This window comes from Rhea americana, unplaced genomic scaffold, assembly GCF_003343005.1.
Source record: "Rhea americana isolate MKP2758 unplaced genomic scaffold, rheAme1 scaffold_140, whole genome shotgun sequence".
Lineage (NCBI taxonomy): Eukaryota > Metazoa > Chordata > Aves > Rheiformes > Rheidae > Rhea > Rhea americana.
In genome coordinates this window covers 1,259,149-1,279,182 of record NW_028185484.1, presented here as the reverse complement: position 1 = coordinate 1,279,182, position 20,034 = coordinate 1,259,149, and the positions used below count along the sequence as shown (strand labels likewise).

At 45.3% G+C, this 20,034-nt stretch overlaps 1 protein-coding gene across 2 annotated transcripts in view; it reads right to left on the bottom strand.

Annotated features, from left to right (window-relative positions):
• Window positions 1-20,034, bottom strand: part of ADGRB1 (adhesion G protein-coupled receptor B1) — a 201,995-nt gene that overhangs the window by 137,350 nt on the left and 44,611 nt on the right. Inside the window, exons 3-7 of one of the 2 annotated variants that reach the window (XM_085298728.1) lie at window positions 15,239-15,346; window positions 8,853-9,017; window positions 6,851-7,023; window positions 3,243-3,435; window positions 1,021-1,185 (exon numbers count right to left, since the gene is read on the bottom strand). In XM_085298728.1, the coding sequence (XP_085154854.1) occupies window positions 1,021-1,185; window positions 3,243-3,435; window positions 6,851-7,023; window positions 8,853-9,017; window positions 15,239-15,346 (804 nt within the window). The remainder of the gene's footprint in view (window positions 1-1,020; window positions 1,186-3,242; window positions 3,436-6,850; window positions 7,024-8,852; window positions 9,018-15,238; window positions 15,347-20,034) is intronic. The other variant, XM_085298729.1, reaches the window with a different exon arrangement.

Here is a 20,034-nt window from a genome sequence, read left to right as displayed (position 1 = left end):
AGTTAAATTGGGTGAAACTTCCGTGCTGAAGCATTTGGTCTTTTATCTTTGCATTCTGAAGTTCGTAAAGGACTCTGCCACGCAGCTATCCTGAGCACTGCAGAGCCTCTCCCAGAAACGTCGGCTCCAAACCCACCGACTCTGCGTTGAGCTACAGCATGTCTTTTACGAAGACACCTACTCTTCGCTAGGACTGCCAGGATGTCTCCATGAGAATCTCTCTCACTGCTCAGTGAGCTCTTCCGACAATTAATTAACCTCCAGGTCAATGCATCCAGGTCGATGCAGTCTGACTGCCAACATCACATAGGCCGCTGATTTCCCACCAGCAATTTCACCAGAAGGCGTTTTATATGTGATTGAGAAAAGAAAATAAAAATGGTGCAAAGATCTTTTTTTTTTCTAGCCTCTTTATACTAGATTCTCACTTGTATTTTCTTCTACCTATTTTTCACATTAAAACCCAAGGTTTCCTCAGCCCTTGTCCTCTATTCAGACTTGTGCACCCTTTTTTCTGAGATGGAYGCTGCTAACACTGCTGTATCTGGAGAGGAAGGGTAAGACAAGGTAAAGATCTGACAGATGTAGACATGTCTGTCTTGTTTAATACTACCAGTGGCATGCACGTTTCCCAGAGGCCAGGTAAAGTGTGGGAAACTTCTACACCATTCGCAGTAAAGTGCTTCATGGATTGAGAACTGTGATATTTTTTTGTCTCTGTCAAATAGTGTATCTCTGTTTCTTTTCCTCTTATGGCTCTACAACAGTGAAAAGCACCATATCTACACYGATGGGATTTATCAAACATTCAGTGAAATCAGTTGGATCTTTTACACCGTCTTTGGCAAGAATTAGCTAAGAGTCTTGATGTGTCTTGTGCCTGTGTTATGGGCAGCATTAAACTAAATTGCAGCCAATCTGTATTGCACTCATGAAGTTCTCTGACACACATACTCCGCAACTCTTTCCAAAAACCGCTGTCTCCCCAGTGCAACATTATGAAAGGCATGGGACACTTACCAGGACACCTCCTGTCATTGCACTGTTTATACTCTTCCTTGGGCCCCTGGCAAGTCGCTCCACCAAAGAAGGGCCCATAGCACACGCGGTCACGTCTCTGAGTCCCACCTCCACATGTGGTGGTGCAGCTTCCCCACACTCCCCAGGCCTGCCATTTCCCATCCACTGGAAATGAAAAAAAGGAGAGAAACAGTCTGTCACATCCCATCATCATCTGCAGCAGAGGAAAGCAAGTTCCCAAGGTAAACCTGGAACATATGGTGTGAGCACGGCTTGGTGTGAAGGGAAGTTTCCTGCCTTGGTTCCTTGTCTGATCCTTGATAGACATGAGTCGGTGTGTCCTCTTTGCCTTTGTACTAGCCCTTTAACAGAATCCTAGAATCMYAGAATCAGTAAGGCTGGAAGGGACCTCTGGAGATCATCTAGTCCAACCTCCCTGCTCAGCAGGGTCACCTGGAGCATGTATATAGTTGAAGACTACTCCTGTGTTTCTCCTCAGCAGCCTATTCACCCTCACAGACAACCCCATCTCTTTCCTTGGGGAAACCAAGGAAAATCTGGAGAGCTTGGGAAAGAATCCCAGATTTGGGACTCTGCTCATGAACACTTTCAGGGTAGATGGAGATTTAAATTACCTGGCAGCCACATCTACCAAAGTTTGTAATTTGAGTTTGGCTGGGATGCCCAAAGAGTGTGTGAAAACAGAGCTTCCCAGAGAGTCATACTTCAGGCCCAGAAGTCTAAAGGGACCAGGAGAGCCCTCAGGGGAGAAACTATGAAGAAACATCAAATGAATGTCCCTTCATCTGTTTCTATTGCATCATTGCTTCATGTGCTTTGAACAGAGGTTTTGCAAGAGCCCTGGGCTTAGAGGCTGTCTTATTTCATTGTATCTTCTCCAAGCATCTCTGCAGATTCAGTGGAAATACTTCCTTTTTTATATATATATTAACAATGGCATTTATCAAAACACTGTTAAAATGTTAATTAGTCCTCACAACAAGCCTGCAAGGTAGGGAAACATTCTCCTCTCCGGCATCGCAGATTAAAACCAGCAACTCAGTGACAGAACTAGAGCAAGGACCTCCTGATTCCTGTTTGSGTTTTAATTAGGAATTAACAGGTCATCCTGCATCTAATAACTCCCGCAGAAAGGGTGGAGAATCACCTGATGTGTATGTGTATGTGCAGTGCCTGGAAGAACTGAAGTCTTTCTGGGCAACTCCACTCTCTGAGAATGGGGAGAAGGGCCCTCTCCATCTCAAGGGCACACTCCTCTCAGTCCTACACAGGCTAGCAGTGATGGAACACCCAGAGAGAGACAAGAAAAGGGCCAGGAGAAGCATAGCAAGAAGAATTGGTCGCTGATCAAGCTTGAAGTGTTCTGGAGGTTCAAGCATTGGTTTCAGGTGGAAATATTTTCCATACCTGCAGACCCATTCAAGCCCTTTGCAATAGCCCTCCTTGAGACAGAGGCAAATTGCACCTCTAACTCTGGAGTGCTGGCATCAGCCTGAGAAAGGCAGACTTCTGGTGTTAGGTATGCTGAGACATCTGTTCCTGTTTTTGTCTCCTTTCCTGCCTGAAATGGCTCTCCTGGAGCCCACACACACCAATACAAACACAAAGTGATTATTCTGAGTATGAGGCGCTGGCTACAACAATTTGGGCAGAAGGACTGGGAAGAAGGTTTTTCTTCATTTTGAGACATCACTCAATGAGTAAAGTAAATGTCAAGTCTTAGTCATGAATCAAGGCTACCCTGYGCTAGGCCTTGTCATGGACAAGAGTCAAAGCCATGATAAAATAGTAGTGGCTGCTCTGTTTGCTTCAGCTATAACAAGGAGTGGTCAACTGGTAATGAAGAGAAGAGAACTAACAAAAAGGGGAAAAAAAGAGGAAAGTAGAAGCACTACAGAGTCATGGAAAGATTTTTATTTCCTTGTTTGTTTTTTTGAGCACATGCTGAAAACTGGAAACTGAGGTTAGAAAGACACTTTCCCCAGAGACAGTCACTCGCCTCTCCAGGGTCTCCTGAGGCAGTTGATCACTATGGATTGTGGCTCACATGGYCCATTGGTATGATCCATAACCTCCTTATCACTGCATTAGTGATGAAAACTGACCTATGCTTCCCCAAGAAAATACTGATTTTACAAAAGCCTACCTGGAACTGCAGCAAAGGAYGACCCAAGAAAAAGATTAAGACATTGGCCACTGACCTGGACATTGTCGTAGGAAACAGTCCCTGGTCTCCACCCAGTGTCCCTGGCACTCTGCTCCACCGTAGGAGGGTCCGTTGCACTCCCTCGTCCGCTGCTGGGTGCCGTTGGAGCAGGAGGCAGAGCATGAGCTCCAGCTCGACCACTCATTCCAGTTGCCGTCCACTGAGTGGCCCAAAGAGAGATAACAAAACTGAATGTGAAAATCGCTCTCWCTGGAGAGAGGCATGTACAAAAGTCTCCTGCCTGTGCAAACAGGGGGCCAAAAGGTGGGGTCAAGCTGGAGTTGCAGAGCATGAGGGATGGAGAGGGCCATCGAGGAGAAGTTCAGACAAGTGTGGCAATGGCAATTTCTCAGGACCCGCAGAAACCTCTGACTCATATTTTATGGCCTGGCAGGACGCAAGTACCAAAACATTTTTTATGTTCATACTCTACATAGTATCATAAAATTGAAATTATTGATATTATATATTCCAACATAAAAGTTGAAACTATTCATATGGTAGATATAACATCAAAATAGAGAGCATGGAACATGTTTGCATTGAAAGTTTTGAAGGAATCCATACATTCCCTTGAAATTCCCCTTTTGGGCTATCAGCACTTTTGGGGGAACATTTTTCATCATGACTCGTCCAAAGTAATGAATGGGCCTGGAAAGAAGGGAACTTCCTCAAATCCAAAATTCTGTTTTTTCAGAGGCAATCGTTAATGCACACATACAAACTGGAATCACAAAGTTATTCAATGGAATTCAAGTTGGCAGCCAGGAAATACTCGGAGCATAGGTATGATCTAACGGGAGACCATGAGTGGAGTGTGTGTGGTCAATGTACTCTTCTCATGTCTGAATTAACACTGACAGGCTTGATACGTCTCAACGCAGAAACAGCTCGGATAATTAAATAGGGGAGGAAGGGAAAAGAGAAATTATGGTAAGGACAGGAGGAAACATGGATACATCTTATTAGCCTGATATAGTGTATAACATTTCCAAGGGTAGCAGTTACACCCTAATTGGACCCTGATCAACAGACAGCTCACCCAGTTCACTATTCTGGAACACTTTTTCTCATTAGCAGTGGTCATCATGGTCTGTCTAACTTTCACTGTTAGTTCTTGCTCAAAAAAAAAAAAAAAAATGCATCCCTAAAATGTCTGAATCCTAGCTTAAATTATATTTTTATAGATTCTAGATTATTTCCTTTGACTTTGTTTACCAGTCCAGGAAAAAAAATATATGTGACCTGATCCCTTGTTTAATTTGCAATGCCTCAAACAGCCCCAAATAGTCTCTAATGCAGTTGGGTGGCTTTTTTGTTTTTAAGCATGTAASAAAATGTCAAAATATCCAAATGAGCAACTGTTAACTCAGGGGGGTGCATATGAGCTGAGAAGATCTGGAAATAAGACAAGCATAAAAGTTTTTCCAAAAGGTGYCTGTTTTTAACAATCCAAATTTGAAGCTTTCATCGTGTGTAAATTCAAGATGTCACACCAATGCATATCAGTCCCAAGGAGGCAAACTGCAAGAGGTGGTGACTGAGCAGGGGTAACTCTTCTCTGGAACTGATCCAAAAGCCCACAGAGTAGATCTTATCAAATATAAATTAGTGTGGCTTTTTTGACTGAAGGATGAACCACCAGTTCCCATAAACTGAAAGTGCCTGCTCATCAAGTGTGTTTGCATACATGAAAAAGGTGGAGTTGCATTTACCAAAGTAAATGTTGCATTTACCATAAAGGCTGCATTCACCAAAGCCCTACGTGCTGTAGTGGCAGTGGTGAGTTCGAAGCCTATCACAATTATGAGCTTTTGGAGATGGGAAAATAAAATGGAGCCAGATCCATAAATTGTTCATTCACTAGGGAAGAGGGAATGGGTAATTTTTTGAAGATGAGAGCTTATATATTCATGGGCTATAATTTCAAAGACGTTTAGAAAATGGAGAAACGAAGATGGCCAAGCTGCGTCTGCATCCACAGGCRCTGACATAACGCGGTCTCATGGGCGAGATGCCAAGAGTGCTCCATCACWGCAGCAGCAGTCAAAACTGCTCAGTGCTGTTGTCACGCTGGAGTTTGAGTCTATCAAAAAGTTCTTTGCAAGCTGGTTTATGTGGTCTACTTAGMCACTGTCAATGTCTTCCCTTTCTCCCTCTCTCTGAAGGACTTAGGACTTAGTCCATGATATCTGCTGCCCCAGGAGAACAAGAGCTCCATTGTCCCTGCAGTAGAGCATTGTTATCAGTTGTGTTAATAAATCCACAGAGCAGGCCAGTAATAGGCAATAGGACTGTCTAGTGCATCAAGCACCGAGCACTGTCCATTGCTGTGCTTCAGTGAGTCCCCCAGTGCCACAATGATTTGGCACGGCAAAGCCACTGATTGCTTTTGTGGCGTTAATTAGAGCTGAAGTCTTTCAGTCGGGCTGTGTCTCTTTTCCACTGCTGTTTCATTTACTACAGTGTATCCACATATTTATTTGTGTTTAAATTAATTATGGATCAATGTTAACTCAGTATATGCTTTATTGCCCAAGCAATGCCAGCGCTGACTTTTTCTATTTATCTTTTTATGACAGAGCCAATTTGGTATCTGGGATGTTCTTATTCTGAGCAGAATCCTTTGTACTGTGGACAGAAATCCAAGACTAGTAATTWGGGGTGAAAACTAGGCAGAAAATGCCAAGAGTCTTCTCACAAATATTTTCACAAAGTTCTTCATCACTCCCACAGTCCTCCTCCTCTGGGGACATAATAATTTTTCATGATGGTTCTCACGAAACTTGAAAAATATCAGTTGGTATTATCCTGGGAAAAGAGAGGAGTGTTGGGGATATCCCTCATATTCAGCTCATGTCCACCAGGACATTCTGATCTCTGAGTGAAAATAATGGGGGCTTTGTGATAAACTCAAGGCCCATCTGTTTTGGAGAAGGAAGCTACAGGAGTGCAATTGGATTTCCAGTGGGTRAAAGCCATTTCCTCTGAGGTTCCTTTCTGATGTTTCAAAGTAAAACTTGAGGAGGAGYGTTTGGCAGTGAAACCTAGGGGTAGGAAAAAAGTTCCTCAAAGCATTAAAAATATGGTAGGAAAGGCTCTCAAAACCCCCTCTGTCTATGCCACTGTCCGTGGTAGGATCAAGTGCCCAGAAAACTTGCATATATAGCAAAATCAAGGTACATGTAATGCTAGAAAGCAAAATTATTAATTCCAGAACAACAGCAAACCCAGATGGGAAAAACAGCTTCAAACCATCCACTGGACATCATAAAAAGAAACGTAAGATGATAAATAGTAGTAGATAGTAGATGCAAATAGTAGTGACAGCTGAGCCAGCCTAAGTCTATCCCATGTAGTGTGTCCTCAGGAAATTACTATAGAGGGAAAATCTGAACCTCATATGATGCCAGCACCCAGAAGGTTCCTCTAGACCGCTCCTCCAAGATGTTCCTTCCTTATGCTGGAGGATCCTCTCTGGGACAGTGTAATCTGTGTGCTCATTCAGCACAGCTGGACAGCGGGACAAAGTGCTCAGTGACAAACACAACGGTCTTCTCTGGTTCGGGAGACCTGCTAGAGGGAACGCTCCGCATCTCTAACTGCCTTACCTGGGCAAAGTGCAATGTTGCAGAACTTTGTTTGTTTTTCTGGGCCTTCGCAGGGGTTCCCACCRAACTGAGGAGGCTTGCATGTGCGAGTCCGATCCCTGTATCCTCTCCCRCATGTGGAAGAGCACAGGCTCCATGGTGACCATTCGTCCCAGGTGCCATGCACTGAAATCAAAGCAGAAGAAGTAAGTCTYATTTTCCAAAGGAGGTCTGAAGACCCAATGAGTGAGCCCACAGAGYGCAACATTTTCCCACCCAGAATGAGTAGCATGTGAGAAACTAGTGTAGGAAGGCCAAGAACAACCCAGCCTGCAATGTGCAACAGGAACATCATGTAATTTTTTATGATTTGGTACAGGCACCAAGTGTCTCTCACTTTCCAGCATACATGAAATAAATCTTAATGCACTTTTCATTGACCCTAAYTCTTCTGATTTTTGAGCCTAGGGAGAGGCATTTTTTGAACAAAAGATGCAACTAGCTCGAGAGGAGCAAAAAGTCCTATGGAGAGTACTATCACCATCATTTTTTCACTTCTTGCTTTATTCTCTTCTCATCATKTTTTATCATTGACTCTTCAAAGACTACAACTCTTCAAGCTCTCAGAAAATGTGTAATGTCTCTCCTAATTACTGTTATACAGCAGTGACATCATAGGGGCAAACTTGGGGAGACCCAAAATAATAAAGTGGACATGCACCAACACTGTTCTGGTCATCACTTGTAATTCCAAGAATTAGACATCCAAAGCCTTCTAACCTATATTAATCTAATTTTATCTAACCTAATCTAATATAATCTGGCCAAGTTATTTATGGAAGGTTAGTGATCATAGTTTCTAGTGGCCAAATGTTACAGGAATGTATTGATCTCTCTTGAGAGACTTCGCTACTTCCAGCTTTAGCTGCAGAAGTTTACACAAAATCTGTCATGCTTCAGAAAATAATGATAATAATAACGAAAAAAAAGGAGATAGAGAGATGGGAATTTCCTAGCCCTTAGGAAAACTCTACCTTTCTAAGAATCTTATGTTGGTAATAACAGGTACACATCACAGGTGGACAAAGAAGTCATCAGTGGTTGATCCACCAACCTGAGGAAGTGGGCTTCAAATCTATCATTTTATATCTATCTTCATATACCTCATCTGACAAGAGATAATTAGAGGAAAAAGTGCAGAGAAGAGGAGGGAACTAGACTGTTGTTTTTGACATTAGTTTTGAACAATGATATCGACGGTCTGGATTTGTGAATAATACACCTGATTTAATATCACAGTTCTTCAAAATAATGCCCAAGTCCCCCAAATTATGTTTGTTCATAAAAATTGTGGAAGAAGGAATATGAAAGCAGTGATAAGGGTTGGTTGGCTCATTTCTTAAACAAACTAGCAGAACAAGATTTTTCATGTGGACTTTGCAATGGTATGCGTTGCAATTGTCTGAGAAACTGAAGGTCCAAGGTGTCATCTGCTGTTTGTTTTTCCCAGTCTGTTCCATGCTTGGAAACTTCCCATAAGGGCATAATCCTTCCAGATTCATGTGTGTCCATTTCATTTAAAAAAATATGGAATTGTCAAGAGCATGCAGAACCACAGTCCACTTGATCTGTCAAGGRCTTATGAGGCTTTATGGAAAAAAGAGAAGGGAGGGGGAGTCTGCTTCYAATCACCTACTATGCATGCACTTGCAGGCCTTTAGAGCACAAAGAGAATAAGTTAGCTGGCAAGAGTGAGTACCACAACCTGGTGAACAAACAACAAACCCTCATCTCATCTTCSTCCTTTCTGCCTATAGCTGCTTGTGATTTAGGTCAAGGAATTAGGGAGGGATTCGGCTACAAAGTGTACTGAACTCATTACCAGGGCYGAAAACCTGATTTGATATATTACAGCCTTTACTGTAGGTGTGAGAAGATATGATGGGTAGTCAATAATCCATGTACTCTGCCTCCCTTCCCCTTCTGCCCATTCATGGATGGAGCACTCAGCCCACCTGGGCACACGGCAGAGTTGTTGCACTGCCTCTGCTCCCGGAGAGGGCCGCTGCACTGAGTGCTGTAGGAAGACGATACGCAGAACCTCGTCCTGGTCTGCCAGCCCTCCCCGCAGGTAGTTGAACACACGCTCCATGGGGACCACTCCTCTGCTGCAGGATCACCTGTTGGGGTTGGAGCAGAAGGTGAGGATATGGTATCAATGGTCCCTGGACTCTGGAGCAGCAATTTCCAATTTATATTTCACCAGCCACTGGCAATCTGTGAAACTATGCAGTGTGTCCTACATCTGGTGTGACAGCAAGGGTGCAAAGGCATTTGTGAAAAAAACATAAAGGTTGGAAATGGTCTGAAATGTTTTTTACAAAATATTTCTTAGAGATTTAACACAGAAAAGGGGGAAAGTAATTGTAGAAACATCAGCACACTGGACGGGACAGGTTCCATCCTTGACAATCATTTAGCCACTGCAGCACCATGTGAGCTGGGTTATATATATCCCATTCTGGGATGATGATTAGATAAGGAGAATAAACATATCTATAAATGGAAAACTGATAAAGATTCAACTCCTGTCTCCCCAGTTCAGACTGGTAGCAGAAGAGRAAACAAAATACAAGGTGACGGTGCCTAAGAAGGACGCTGGCTGGAGTAATCCCACCAAGACTTCTCTTATCATCTTATCTTTGTGTAGAACAGCTGCTTGATAGCACACGATACAGAACAATGTTGACTGTCCCCAGATATGGTACATTCCTTGATGGGACAGTATTGGAAAGGACAGTAAAAGTATCCCATCAACCATGAGGTGAGGATGGAAAGGAGAGAAAGAGACTCACTCCTTCTACCATTAATATCCCTGCAAGCACATAGTCCTAACAGTGGTGCTTCACTTAGGCCATAGCCTCAAGAAAAGTCACCAAAAAGTATGATAGAGGCAGGAAAGGGGCAGAGTTTTCCAAGAATTTTCAAGGCAGTAGTCTACCCCGAGAAAATGTCTTTCTCACCCTATGATGTGAAAACAAAAGTTTTCCATTCCACTCCATTTCATTTAATTAAGTTCTATATTGTTTGAGTTTTCARTTTTTCAATGTATTGTTAATAATTACGCATGATAAACATAGAACATAATATTTGTTATGTATAGTACACAGGCATATGACACAACACATCTCTGAGGTCGTATAATATAGGGGTATATCCTTCTAGTGACAAGTTCTTCAAAGCATCAGACAGCATCATGCGGCAGCATAACAAGATGTGTCTGGCAGATCTTGGTGGCTGGCCAAGCAAGAAGGACCACAGCACTGGCTGGAGTTGGTAAGTATGACTTAAAGGGCTATAATGTGGCACAGCCTGAGCTGCACCCAGCATGTGGATTTGTGTCCCCCACCATGACCAAATTCCCCACATAAAGCTGGACAGTGGATCCCACATTGAACTGATCAGGTGCAACACAGAGTGTGAGAGAAACCTGATTTTGGGCTGTTACTACTTGAGATCTTGTCTGCTTTTAGGGCAGYAAGTGCTAGAGATCAACTGTGTGAAGATCAGTGTCAATACATGAGTCATGATGGGGACTGTAGATGCCAGGGACTACCAAACTGCGCGGTAATACTGAAGTTATCAGCTGTGTTACCACCCAAGGTGATCTAAAGCTGTGCAAATCTGACTTCYCTCTCAAGGTAGTGTATTTATTTACTAATGTCTCAATGAGTTTGGTCAGTGTGCAGTCAAAGGTTATTCCAGATTTCAAGCATTCATGGTAAATCAACCAATTATAGCTCCAATTCACTTATCTGCCCATCAGGATTTTGAGTACTGATATCTACATTATCTGGTATACGTTGTGGTTTTCAGAAAATCTGCTTTGGATGGCTCCAGCCATTCGGAGAATTGATAGCTAAAAAATAATCCTGCTAGTAGGGAGCAGGTGGAACAACACATYAGAGCAAACAGTATGTGCAGACCTGTTAAAGGACAAAAGCTTAGAGGAAGATCTGTCCTTSGTGTAAGACAGACCAGGCTTTAATTCTCTCATTTATCTTTTACCTGACTGCTGTTCCAACTGACAGAATATGGCTGGACCCAGTAAGAGATGGAGGTAAGGATGAGTCTTTCCCCATCTCATCTATGCTGTTGCACACATCATCAYGAGCTCTTCCTTTCACGTTATGGCTTTACACTGACAAGATTAAGGGACAAGCAAAATGCATTCCCCTTGCAGTCTGCRTGCTGCCTGCCTCCCTCACTGCCTGTTTAGGGGGATGGACACCGGGCACAACTGATTGTGTTCATTAAGCCAAAGTTGTTCGATACTGCTTCATTCTGCGTCAGATTAATGCACACGACTGGCTCCAGTTAGGCAAATGTTATGGAACACTGGTCTGGGACCTACAGGAGACAGTGCATGTTTTGAGGCCTTGAGGCTTCAAGGAAACATCTCTCCTGTACCCTGTTTCCCAAATATTGGATTTCCATGGTAATTAGACATCCTTTCCAATAAATGCTGGTACTCAACTGGCTCTGCTAGATAGACAGTCTTCTGACAATCAGAGTTCACCAGTGGCAAGTTACATTTTTTGGTACCATCATTTCAGCAGGTGCCRTCTAGGATGGCCCAGACTCCAGAAGATCCCTCTTTGGCCCACAGAGCCCAGCCTTCCCAGCGACCTACCCTGCCTAGACCCCACACAGACATCACCTTTGTGCTGCTTAGAGAGCCAAGCCCAGACTCCTCCATCAGCCTTGCAGCAACCTCCCCGCTGCTCCGCTTAGCAGCACCACACCCCTCAGTGGCAGAAGGCTGGCATTTTTCAGCTGGTCTCTAGTCCCATTGTGGCAGTACTGCCCTAGTTTCATTGTCTCACATGCCATCCTGCTTTTTTTATTTTTAGCGCCTAATTAAAGGCTGCCAGTCTTACCTAGAAGTATTTCTGATAGGCCAGTGAGGGGACAGAGGAAGCCTGCAGAGATGTAGTGGTTTCTTCCATCGGTGACTCATGGCTTAGAAAATTGGACATCCTACCACCACTCCACTCAGGCTTGGCTGTGGTTTTGCAAGTTCCATCTCCAGGTAAAAACTACTCTGTCATTAGATGAATGAATGGTCACTTTGACCCAAATTCCACCTCTTCTGTCTTTTTTCCCCTTCTTTATTTTTTGACCTTTGCCTTTTCACAGTACCAATAAAGGCAAATCTCCTCAATTATCATTGGACCCCTCTCCAGTTTTTAAATCTAGAATGTAGTTTATTTATTAAGTATTGGTTATTTCTTCTGGTATGGTATAGTTTCAAACTAAGTAATTTATCTGAGTCARTTGGGGCATTTGTCCAGTCAAGTCTCAACACTCACAGAAGAAATTCAACTATGCTTCAAACCATGCCAGATCTAGTCCTGAGAGGCTGGCAGAACCTCTTGGCATCAAGCCTACAAGCTGTTTTTTTCTCCACCCAAAAGAAGTAGAATATCATCCGTTTCCAAAAATGTGCATGAGCAGAATTTCTGCATGCTTGTGGACCAGATCGCAGCTGAGGCAAAACGCTGGTTGCGGTGCCTTCTGATGATTTATCACAGGAATGGCTCTCAGGTTTGCTTATCAGTATATGGGCAAGAATCTCCCATACTCATCCACCCTGACAGCCCTCTGACATAGCTCAGCACACAGGTCTTTGCCATACAACCGATCTGGAAGAGATGCAAAGCCATCATATAGGCTTCACCCTCGAGAGGACGTGAGGGGCCTTACACTGCCCTCCGTCATGACTGTTGCCTGAGACATGCCTCTGAAGCACATCACCCTTTGATGTGTTCTGTGGTGCTTTAGGCTAGCGTGGAGATCAGCAAGGTGCCGGCTAGCATCTGGAAGGAGTTAGCAGGGAGAAGACCTTCTCACTTTGAGTGGGAACGTGGCCCTTTTCAGGGCTGCACAGCCAAGTCTCCTGCTCCCACAGGGCCATCCGTAGCACTTCTTCTGGAGCCCAGGGCACATCTGCAGCTATAGCAGGCATGGCAGGGGCTGCAGGAGGAGACACACTGGGCATCACTCCACTGGGAAGTAGCAGTGCAATCCAGGATCCTTTCCAGCACCTGGCCAGCCCTGACAGTAACTGATCCGACCTTACAGAAAACTCAGCTGGCTGCAGGGTCCTCATCAGTGCTTGCAGCTTCTCAGTGACACTTCCTCTCTCAGCATTAATGGAGCGACACATTGCTGTCATCCTTCTGCCAGAAGCCCCCCTTTTTTTTGCACTTTTTGTCAATCTGACATTTCACCACGTGCTGCCTCTTCTTCATTCACATCCTGCCTTTGGCAAAGGCCTCCTGGAAGCAGCGTGTGGGCTGAGCTGGGAGCGTCAGTGCCAGGGACCTGCTGGGCTGGATCTCACTCTTGTACTATTGCCTGGGGCGAGGTGGGGGGACACGCTGCCAGCCAGCGGCATCACAGCTGAGAGTACAACTGTGCCAGAGCTCACAGGCCAACAGGACCTGCACACCAGCGCTGCAAAAGCCTGGCAGGAGCAGGCACTGGCCTTCAGCTGGGTAGGGTGATCTCCTCACCCTGGTCCCCTGCAGCTGGCATTTTTTATATTTCATATTTTTTCAAGTTCTGAGTGGATGTGAAATGGCATAGACCCTACAAGCTGTGTTGATTTGTACCATGGCAAGGCTTGGGTTTTGTATCAGTGTACTCAGGTAGAGATTCCCTCTGAATCCATCTCTGGGCTGTACCCTCTGCCCATTCTTAACTCTACATCTCCTCTGTCTGGCTTTCCTTAACAACCTGCCTGCAGTTACTGCTCCTAGGATAGTGGCAGAAGCACAGCAACTTGTAGCAGGACAATGTGCTTCTTCACAGGGGTGTCTCACAGCCCACACTGCACTCAGGGATAACATGACCCAAGTCAGCTACAGTACAGCAGGAACTATGACAGCAGRGAGTTAACAGAGATGTTGCTGAACACAGATGCAGAATCCAGCTGCACGGCAGGAGGAAAAATCAAGCCATMAATGAGATGGCTGGGCTATAGGCTGGAGCACTAGGAAAGCACCTGAGACCAGGCACAGCAACAGTAATGGGGGACATCACGAGACCTGCCTTTTCTTTCACTCTTTTGGACACATAGGCTCTCAGAGAGCAAGCCACACTTCACTAGGTTGCAACAGTGCAAACACCAGCCCCGCACTGCAGCTCTTTGCCAGCGATCAGTGCTGGCACACGCAGCAGTGCTGCTCCCACCCAARGTCTATGTCCACCTCTACAAGACAAGGCTCCATAGGGTTCATGAAATAGAGCTCTGTCATGTCCTGCACCAGCAGCTCTAGCCTGTTCATTCTCTCCTTGGCCAGAGTCGGTGAAGGGAAGGAAGGAAATTCAGATGATCCCCTACCGCCTGGTGAAAGYCACAACCCCACCCATCGACGGATCCCTCCCGAGCCAGAGCCCCGTGCCACAGTGCTGCCTTGTAATGCTGTTTGCTGCTAAAAACCAGCAGAGTCCTGCTGGTTCTGATGGAGCACAGCTGATTTATGCTAGAATATGAACCCCTCTCCCTTATAATCTGTGCCAAAGCTCTGACTCTTTGAATCACCCTTCTGAAGCCTTTCCAGAGCACAGCCTGTTTGCAAAGCTGCTGGACAACTGTTTTAACCTGCAGCTTGATTTACCTAAGACCATGATGTGTTGAGCTCCCACCATGAAAGGCAGCAGTAAAGAAAGAGCACAAAACCTCCCCAGATTGGTCTTGGCATATGTTCAGGTCCAGTTCATTGCTGCCTTCCCAGATCACACTCTCTGATGCTACTAAATCTTATTCCCCTCCCATTGCAGGAAGGTCTTGCTGCAGAGCTTATCAAACATGAATCCCTGCACAGCACTGAAGATCCCTGAAGAGGAAAGTGTTCTGCTCTCTTCCCATCACACCCTGCACATCTYCTTCTGCAATCAATGGAAAGGCATGACATGAACATCAGCAAAGAGGCTATATCGCAGTCAAGTCAGCTTTGGCTTAATGAACCATGGCTGTTTAGATAGTTCAGACAAAGCAGTGACTTAGAAGTAGGCAGGGTGATGAGAAGCAATCTGCGAGAAGCGTGGCCTGGTTAGGGCATAGTGTCTGACTCTTTTTGCCTTCTCTGGCTAAGGGAAACAACGCAAAACCCTATCAGTGCAATGGGATGGGAACGAACTGGGGGATGATCATTTGTTCAGGATCTGACTTACTGGCAGGGTAAGCCAGTGCTAACCTGGGAGGAAAAGAGTTGGTTAGCTGCATCATTGAAACAGCAAAGCAAGTCAATGCAGTCAGCCCAGCGCAGCTGGGACATTCAGTTACCAGGTACAGTGCCAGCTCCAGAGGCTGTTGTGATAGGTCAGAGCTTACCTATTTGAGGTGCAGGGTACCCGTAGTGCTGCAGTTCGTCAGTGTCCTCTCGCTTTCTGTTATCTGTGGACCTCAGCGATTGGCTTCTGGAATTATAGCGTCCATTGGCTATGGCAAGGTAATGGGTCATGTAAATACACCTTGGTTCACTCTGCAAGATCTTTCACTACAAAGGTTACATTTGTATAAACAACAGCAACCTACGACTTTTGGTTCACACGACCACCTGCCTTCCAACCCAGCACCCCTGACCACCAGCCTTCCCTGGGGCTTTTGCACCAAGCCAGGCTGCAAGAATCAGCCTGACTGGCAGTTCAACCCTTGGCTTCAGTGAGGCATGGGACAATGTAGAATCAGATCCCTCTGCCTGATTTAATCAGATGCAATGAATTTCCAGGGTGTCCATATCCTTTGCTAGGAAGCCTCCAGAGAGATCAGGCAGCCTTAGGGACTTGTGGAGGGTTTAGACTTTTCAGGTGTGCTGAYAGTGAATCCCAGCATCCCTAGCAGTGTTTGGAGATCTATGATGAAGAGCGGCACTGTTTTTTGGTGTAAAACTTTGCCTTGCAAAGTGTATCTGCTTAGCATTGCTCTATAAAGCATCCAGAAAATGCTGAGTGAAGCAGGCAGATGAGAGGAGATTGGAAAACAAAAGGGATGGCTGAAAAGGTTGTCTCTTTCCCAGACCCTACCACCAGCAAAGAGGAGAAATAAAGGCTTGGTATCATCAAAGTGACTGCTGGAGCGATGGAGCTAAGACTGAACACCTTTGCAACTCAAGTGAATGAGCAAAGCTCCTGATCCTAGTGTCCAGCGATCAGTGAAACTCTCCTGCTGAAGACCATGGTGTCAAGACCACTGTAAGATGAGAGCATTTAACTCCCAATAGACAGCAATGTCCCTGTTCCTTCCAAACCAGTAGTAAACAGACAAGCAACCAAGCATTAGCAACTGAATCCCACTCATGAGGGTTGCCCTCTGTACATCAGGAGAGTGCAGCTGAGCTGAGCTTTAGTAATCTGCGGTCTGGCAACGAGTTTGTTTCCAAACAGCAGGTACCAGACAGAGGATCCCCAAGGAGGTAAAATAGTCAGACATCTTTTCAAGAAGTACAAACTGCAAAGAAATGAAATGGTGGCAAATTTGATCTTGGAACCCCGGGAAAATTAATAAAGGTTAATGAAGCTTCAATGTGGTGGCAGGAGTCTTTATTGCCATCCAAAAAAGGAAAGCAGAGGAGGGAGAGGAACGATACAGAGAGTCCCTGCCAGGAGCCAGACTTTACATTCAGCAGCTTGGTCTGTAGAAGAGGCCCATCTAGGTTGTGAAACTGTRAAGCAAATTTCCCGTTATGTTAGTCCCAAAACAGAGCCTAGGGGTTGTTCACGCTGACGGCTCCAAACCTTTCCAGCACAGACTSTTTGCAGGCTGCTGGCTGGAGGGGATGGGGTGAGATAGTTACCTGCCTGCCATTTTTCTGTTTGTCTGGACATCATGACTACAGATATCCTGATACTKGCACACAACAGTGTTCTTTTATTTTTTTCTTTACAGGTTCTTTATTAAAATAGAAATGGTCAAATCTTAAGTTTTTAATACCTGCAAAGCCCTAGAACCTTCCTATGTAAGATTTAATTTATAAAAAAAAACAACCTATAAGTGTTTTTCCAATATCCTGGGTACAGAGTTAGCTTAGGGGACAGCTTAAATTAGATCCACACTCTCTGAGGTACTAAACACATCTCAAACCCTGATCCATTCCCACCACCCCTCCACCTATTGCTGGAAATATCCCATATTGCAATCTACTCTGATTTCAGTCCTTTTGTTAAAAGGGTCAAACCCTTGAAAACACACACAAAAAAACAAAAAAACAAACAAAAAAAAAAGGTTACTGTAAATCCCAAAGCCTCCCCACAGACTCATATTATCTGGGAGGAAAAACAGGGCAGGAAGGAAGGTGCAGATGCAGCGTTTGAATGGATTTGTCCACTGCTCAGAGCAGGAAAGGTAATAGAAAAACCTGGGACTGAATATATCAGCTGCAGCTGCTGAGCATCAATGGGTGGATGGATGGACAGAGAGGCAGGAGGACAGAAGAAATGAGAGAAGATAGATTAAAAATTTTGGATTTGGTCAGTTTCCCTCATCTCCATTTTTTCTGGAAGCACTTAAAGACATTTTCCTGGCCTGAAAGACTGCCACTCTCGAGCACTTCCCAATTACCCAGGAGCTCTGCAGCTGAAAGTCACCATGGTGCAGAACACAAGGAGCAGCATTTAACTGCCCACTGGAGGAGCTTCCAAAGAAACTGCGTTAGTGACCTGCAGAAACATCTCCTGCAGCACGTCTGTTCTGTGCCTGCACAGGAGACAAGTGACCACTGCTGCCAGAGCAGGGGGTACTACTAGGGTGGTCTAGCACCCCCTTTGGTGCTCCAAAAGCTTTAGCCGTAGTTGGTTTGCTCCTCACAAAGGCGATATTTCTGCACTGCTCARTAGCATTGCCCAGCCAGCACAAGGTCCCCACGCAGCCCCTCGTGTCACCTCAGGATGAATCCACTCTAGCCTTCCTCTTGCCAGTTGGTTAGACTCGGTGTCTCCTAATGGCTGATCCTGGTCTTGGATGTGCCGCATGATTTCCCTCGTTCCCCAGCAGATGTGACAGGCGCGCTCTGTTATTGCTCATCCTAATTAAAGGCGATCAGCTCCAGCAGCTGAATGCCTCACCCTGTCGCCTTGCCCCAAGCCTTCCCCAGCAGGGACTAGCTCCAGCCCCATACCAGTGTTGCTCTGCTGCAGTAAGCAAGGCTTCCAGCTCTTGGAAAGGGTGTTGTAGAGAAGCAGGTCAGGCCCCATTTAGCACAGAGCCTGGCACAGATTTAATCTGAATAGCTAATAACTATGTGAAAATCAGCCCTGACTGAATGAAGCAGGGAGAAGCTACATCGCTTATGCACGAGATGAAATAAGTGCAAGCAATGCTCTGCGGTGGGTTTATGCASCAGGACTTTATGGGATGAGCACTGCAAGATGAAGACAGTAGGGAACCGGCTGGATTTCTGCAGCTTTCTTCTCACAGTGTGATCAGCAGAGAGGAGCAATGACAGCATCGGCGGAAGATCTAGGTGTGATTTACAAACCAGCCATATAAATGACCTGGGATGGTACATGGGGGAAATACCCAAAACTTCAGAGAAACTAGCAGGAGAGCCAGAGAAATAATGCTCCTGGAGGGAACCCAGATAAGTTTCAATCACAAACAGGAGGCAAAAAATTGAGATTTTGTGAAAAGCAGAGCTAAGACAAAGATGAGAAGGATAATCATTCAATGCTGAATTATTGGGAAGAGGAAGCTGGTGATGACACTTCCGATGAAAGCACGTAACTCATCAGACAACCTCCTCCAACACAAGGAAAAAACATTTAAGCAAAGACTTTGCAGCGCTGTGGGCTAAGTCTCTAAAGTTCAAGCATGTCTCCCAAAGCCACACACTCTTCTCTCTATATTCATCTACCAAACAAGAAAGACAAAGAAAACAGCAGTCTGAGCCAGACCGTGAAAATTATTCAAGGGACCTCGGAGGGGAAGAAGGGATGCAGGAAAGCAGAGAGTGGAAAGAAATGATGAAAAAATAAATAAATAAAAAAAAGAAATGGAGTAAATACATTTCCAGTGGRGTAAAACCAAAGGAGAAGCCATGGGCTACCAAGTTTCTGGGGCATCTAGCAACTGCTAGTTGTGTAAAACTGGGCAGGGCAGAATCACTAACGCTTCCTAACAACCGTGTTTTCAGGACCTGCCAGTGTAGAAAGGGGTCATCCTGGAAGCCACTGGGTAGACGGCAATTGCACCAGCCAAGGAAATAGCCCAAAGACTTTCGGTTTGAACACTAGAGACTTATAAAACAGTCAGTGTGAAACCCGGGACTCCCAGATAAGAAAAGTCCAAAGTAGCATTAGAAGAGGGAACACAGTGAAGTCACTCCAACAGCAGCAGTTACATATAGGACAAGATGCTGTTCCAGCTTGCAACGATTTCTGTCCTYGCCTGTGGGGAATGAGGATGCTCTCACACACAGACACGCACACACACAGGATATTTCAGCTCTGTTTCTAGTTGCAGCAAAAGGGCTATTTTTAATGCAGTTCAGGGGCAGCAGAAAACAACACTGAGACGCAGCCTTTTGAATGCCATGTGGAACGTGCATTTCTTCACACTACTAATGTTTATTCAGCCGAAAGGCCAGATCCTGATCTCAGTTCCCACGCTGGAAATCCACCAGGGTTGATAGGACCGCACTGACTTCACACTGCTGCACCTGAGGGCAGGATGTGGCCATCCACCTCCCAGATGAGGGGAGATGTATTTGCCCAATTTGCATATTCATAAATGTCAGAGATGGTTTTGCATTGCCTTTGCCAGATGGGATGGCAGGATTTCAGCTGGCTCCTCYGCTGATTTCATTCCCCAGGAATCAATGCAGGCCGCCTACATCTCTAATTGTTCTTGCATTTCTTCGGCACTGCTGAATTCCAGCATTGGGGTCAGACCCATGACATCGCTCCTCTGACTTGGACATCGTCCTGCCGTGTCACCCATCCAGCTTTCTCTCCAGGGCCCTCTGTGTGCCAGTTTGTCAGCAATCACAGCTTTTAGCACCACACAGCCAAGCAGGACCACTGGAGCACTGCGGTTGCCCCTTTGCTCCAAAGAGGGTAGGCCCAGATAGTTGCTCTGCAAGTACTTTCTGTCATGCTTGGGTTGTCTTTTTTTTTTTTTTTTTTTCTTTCTCT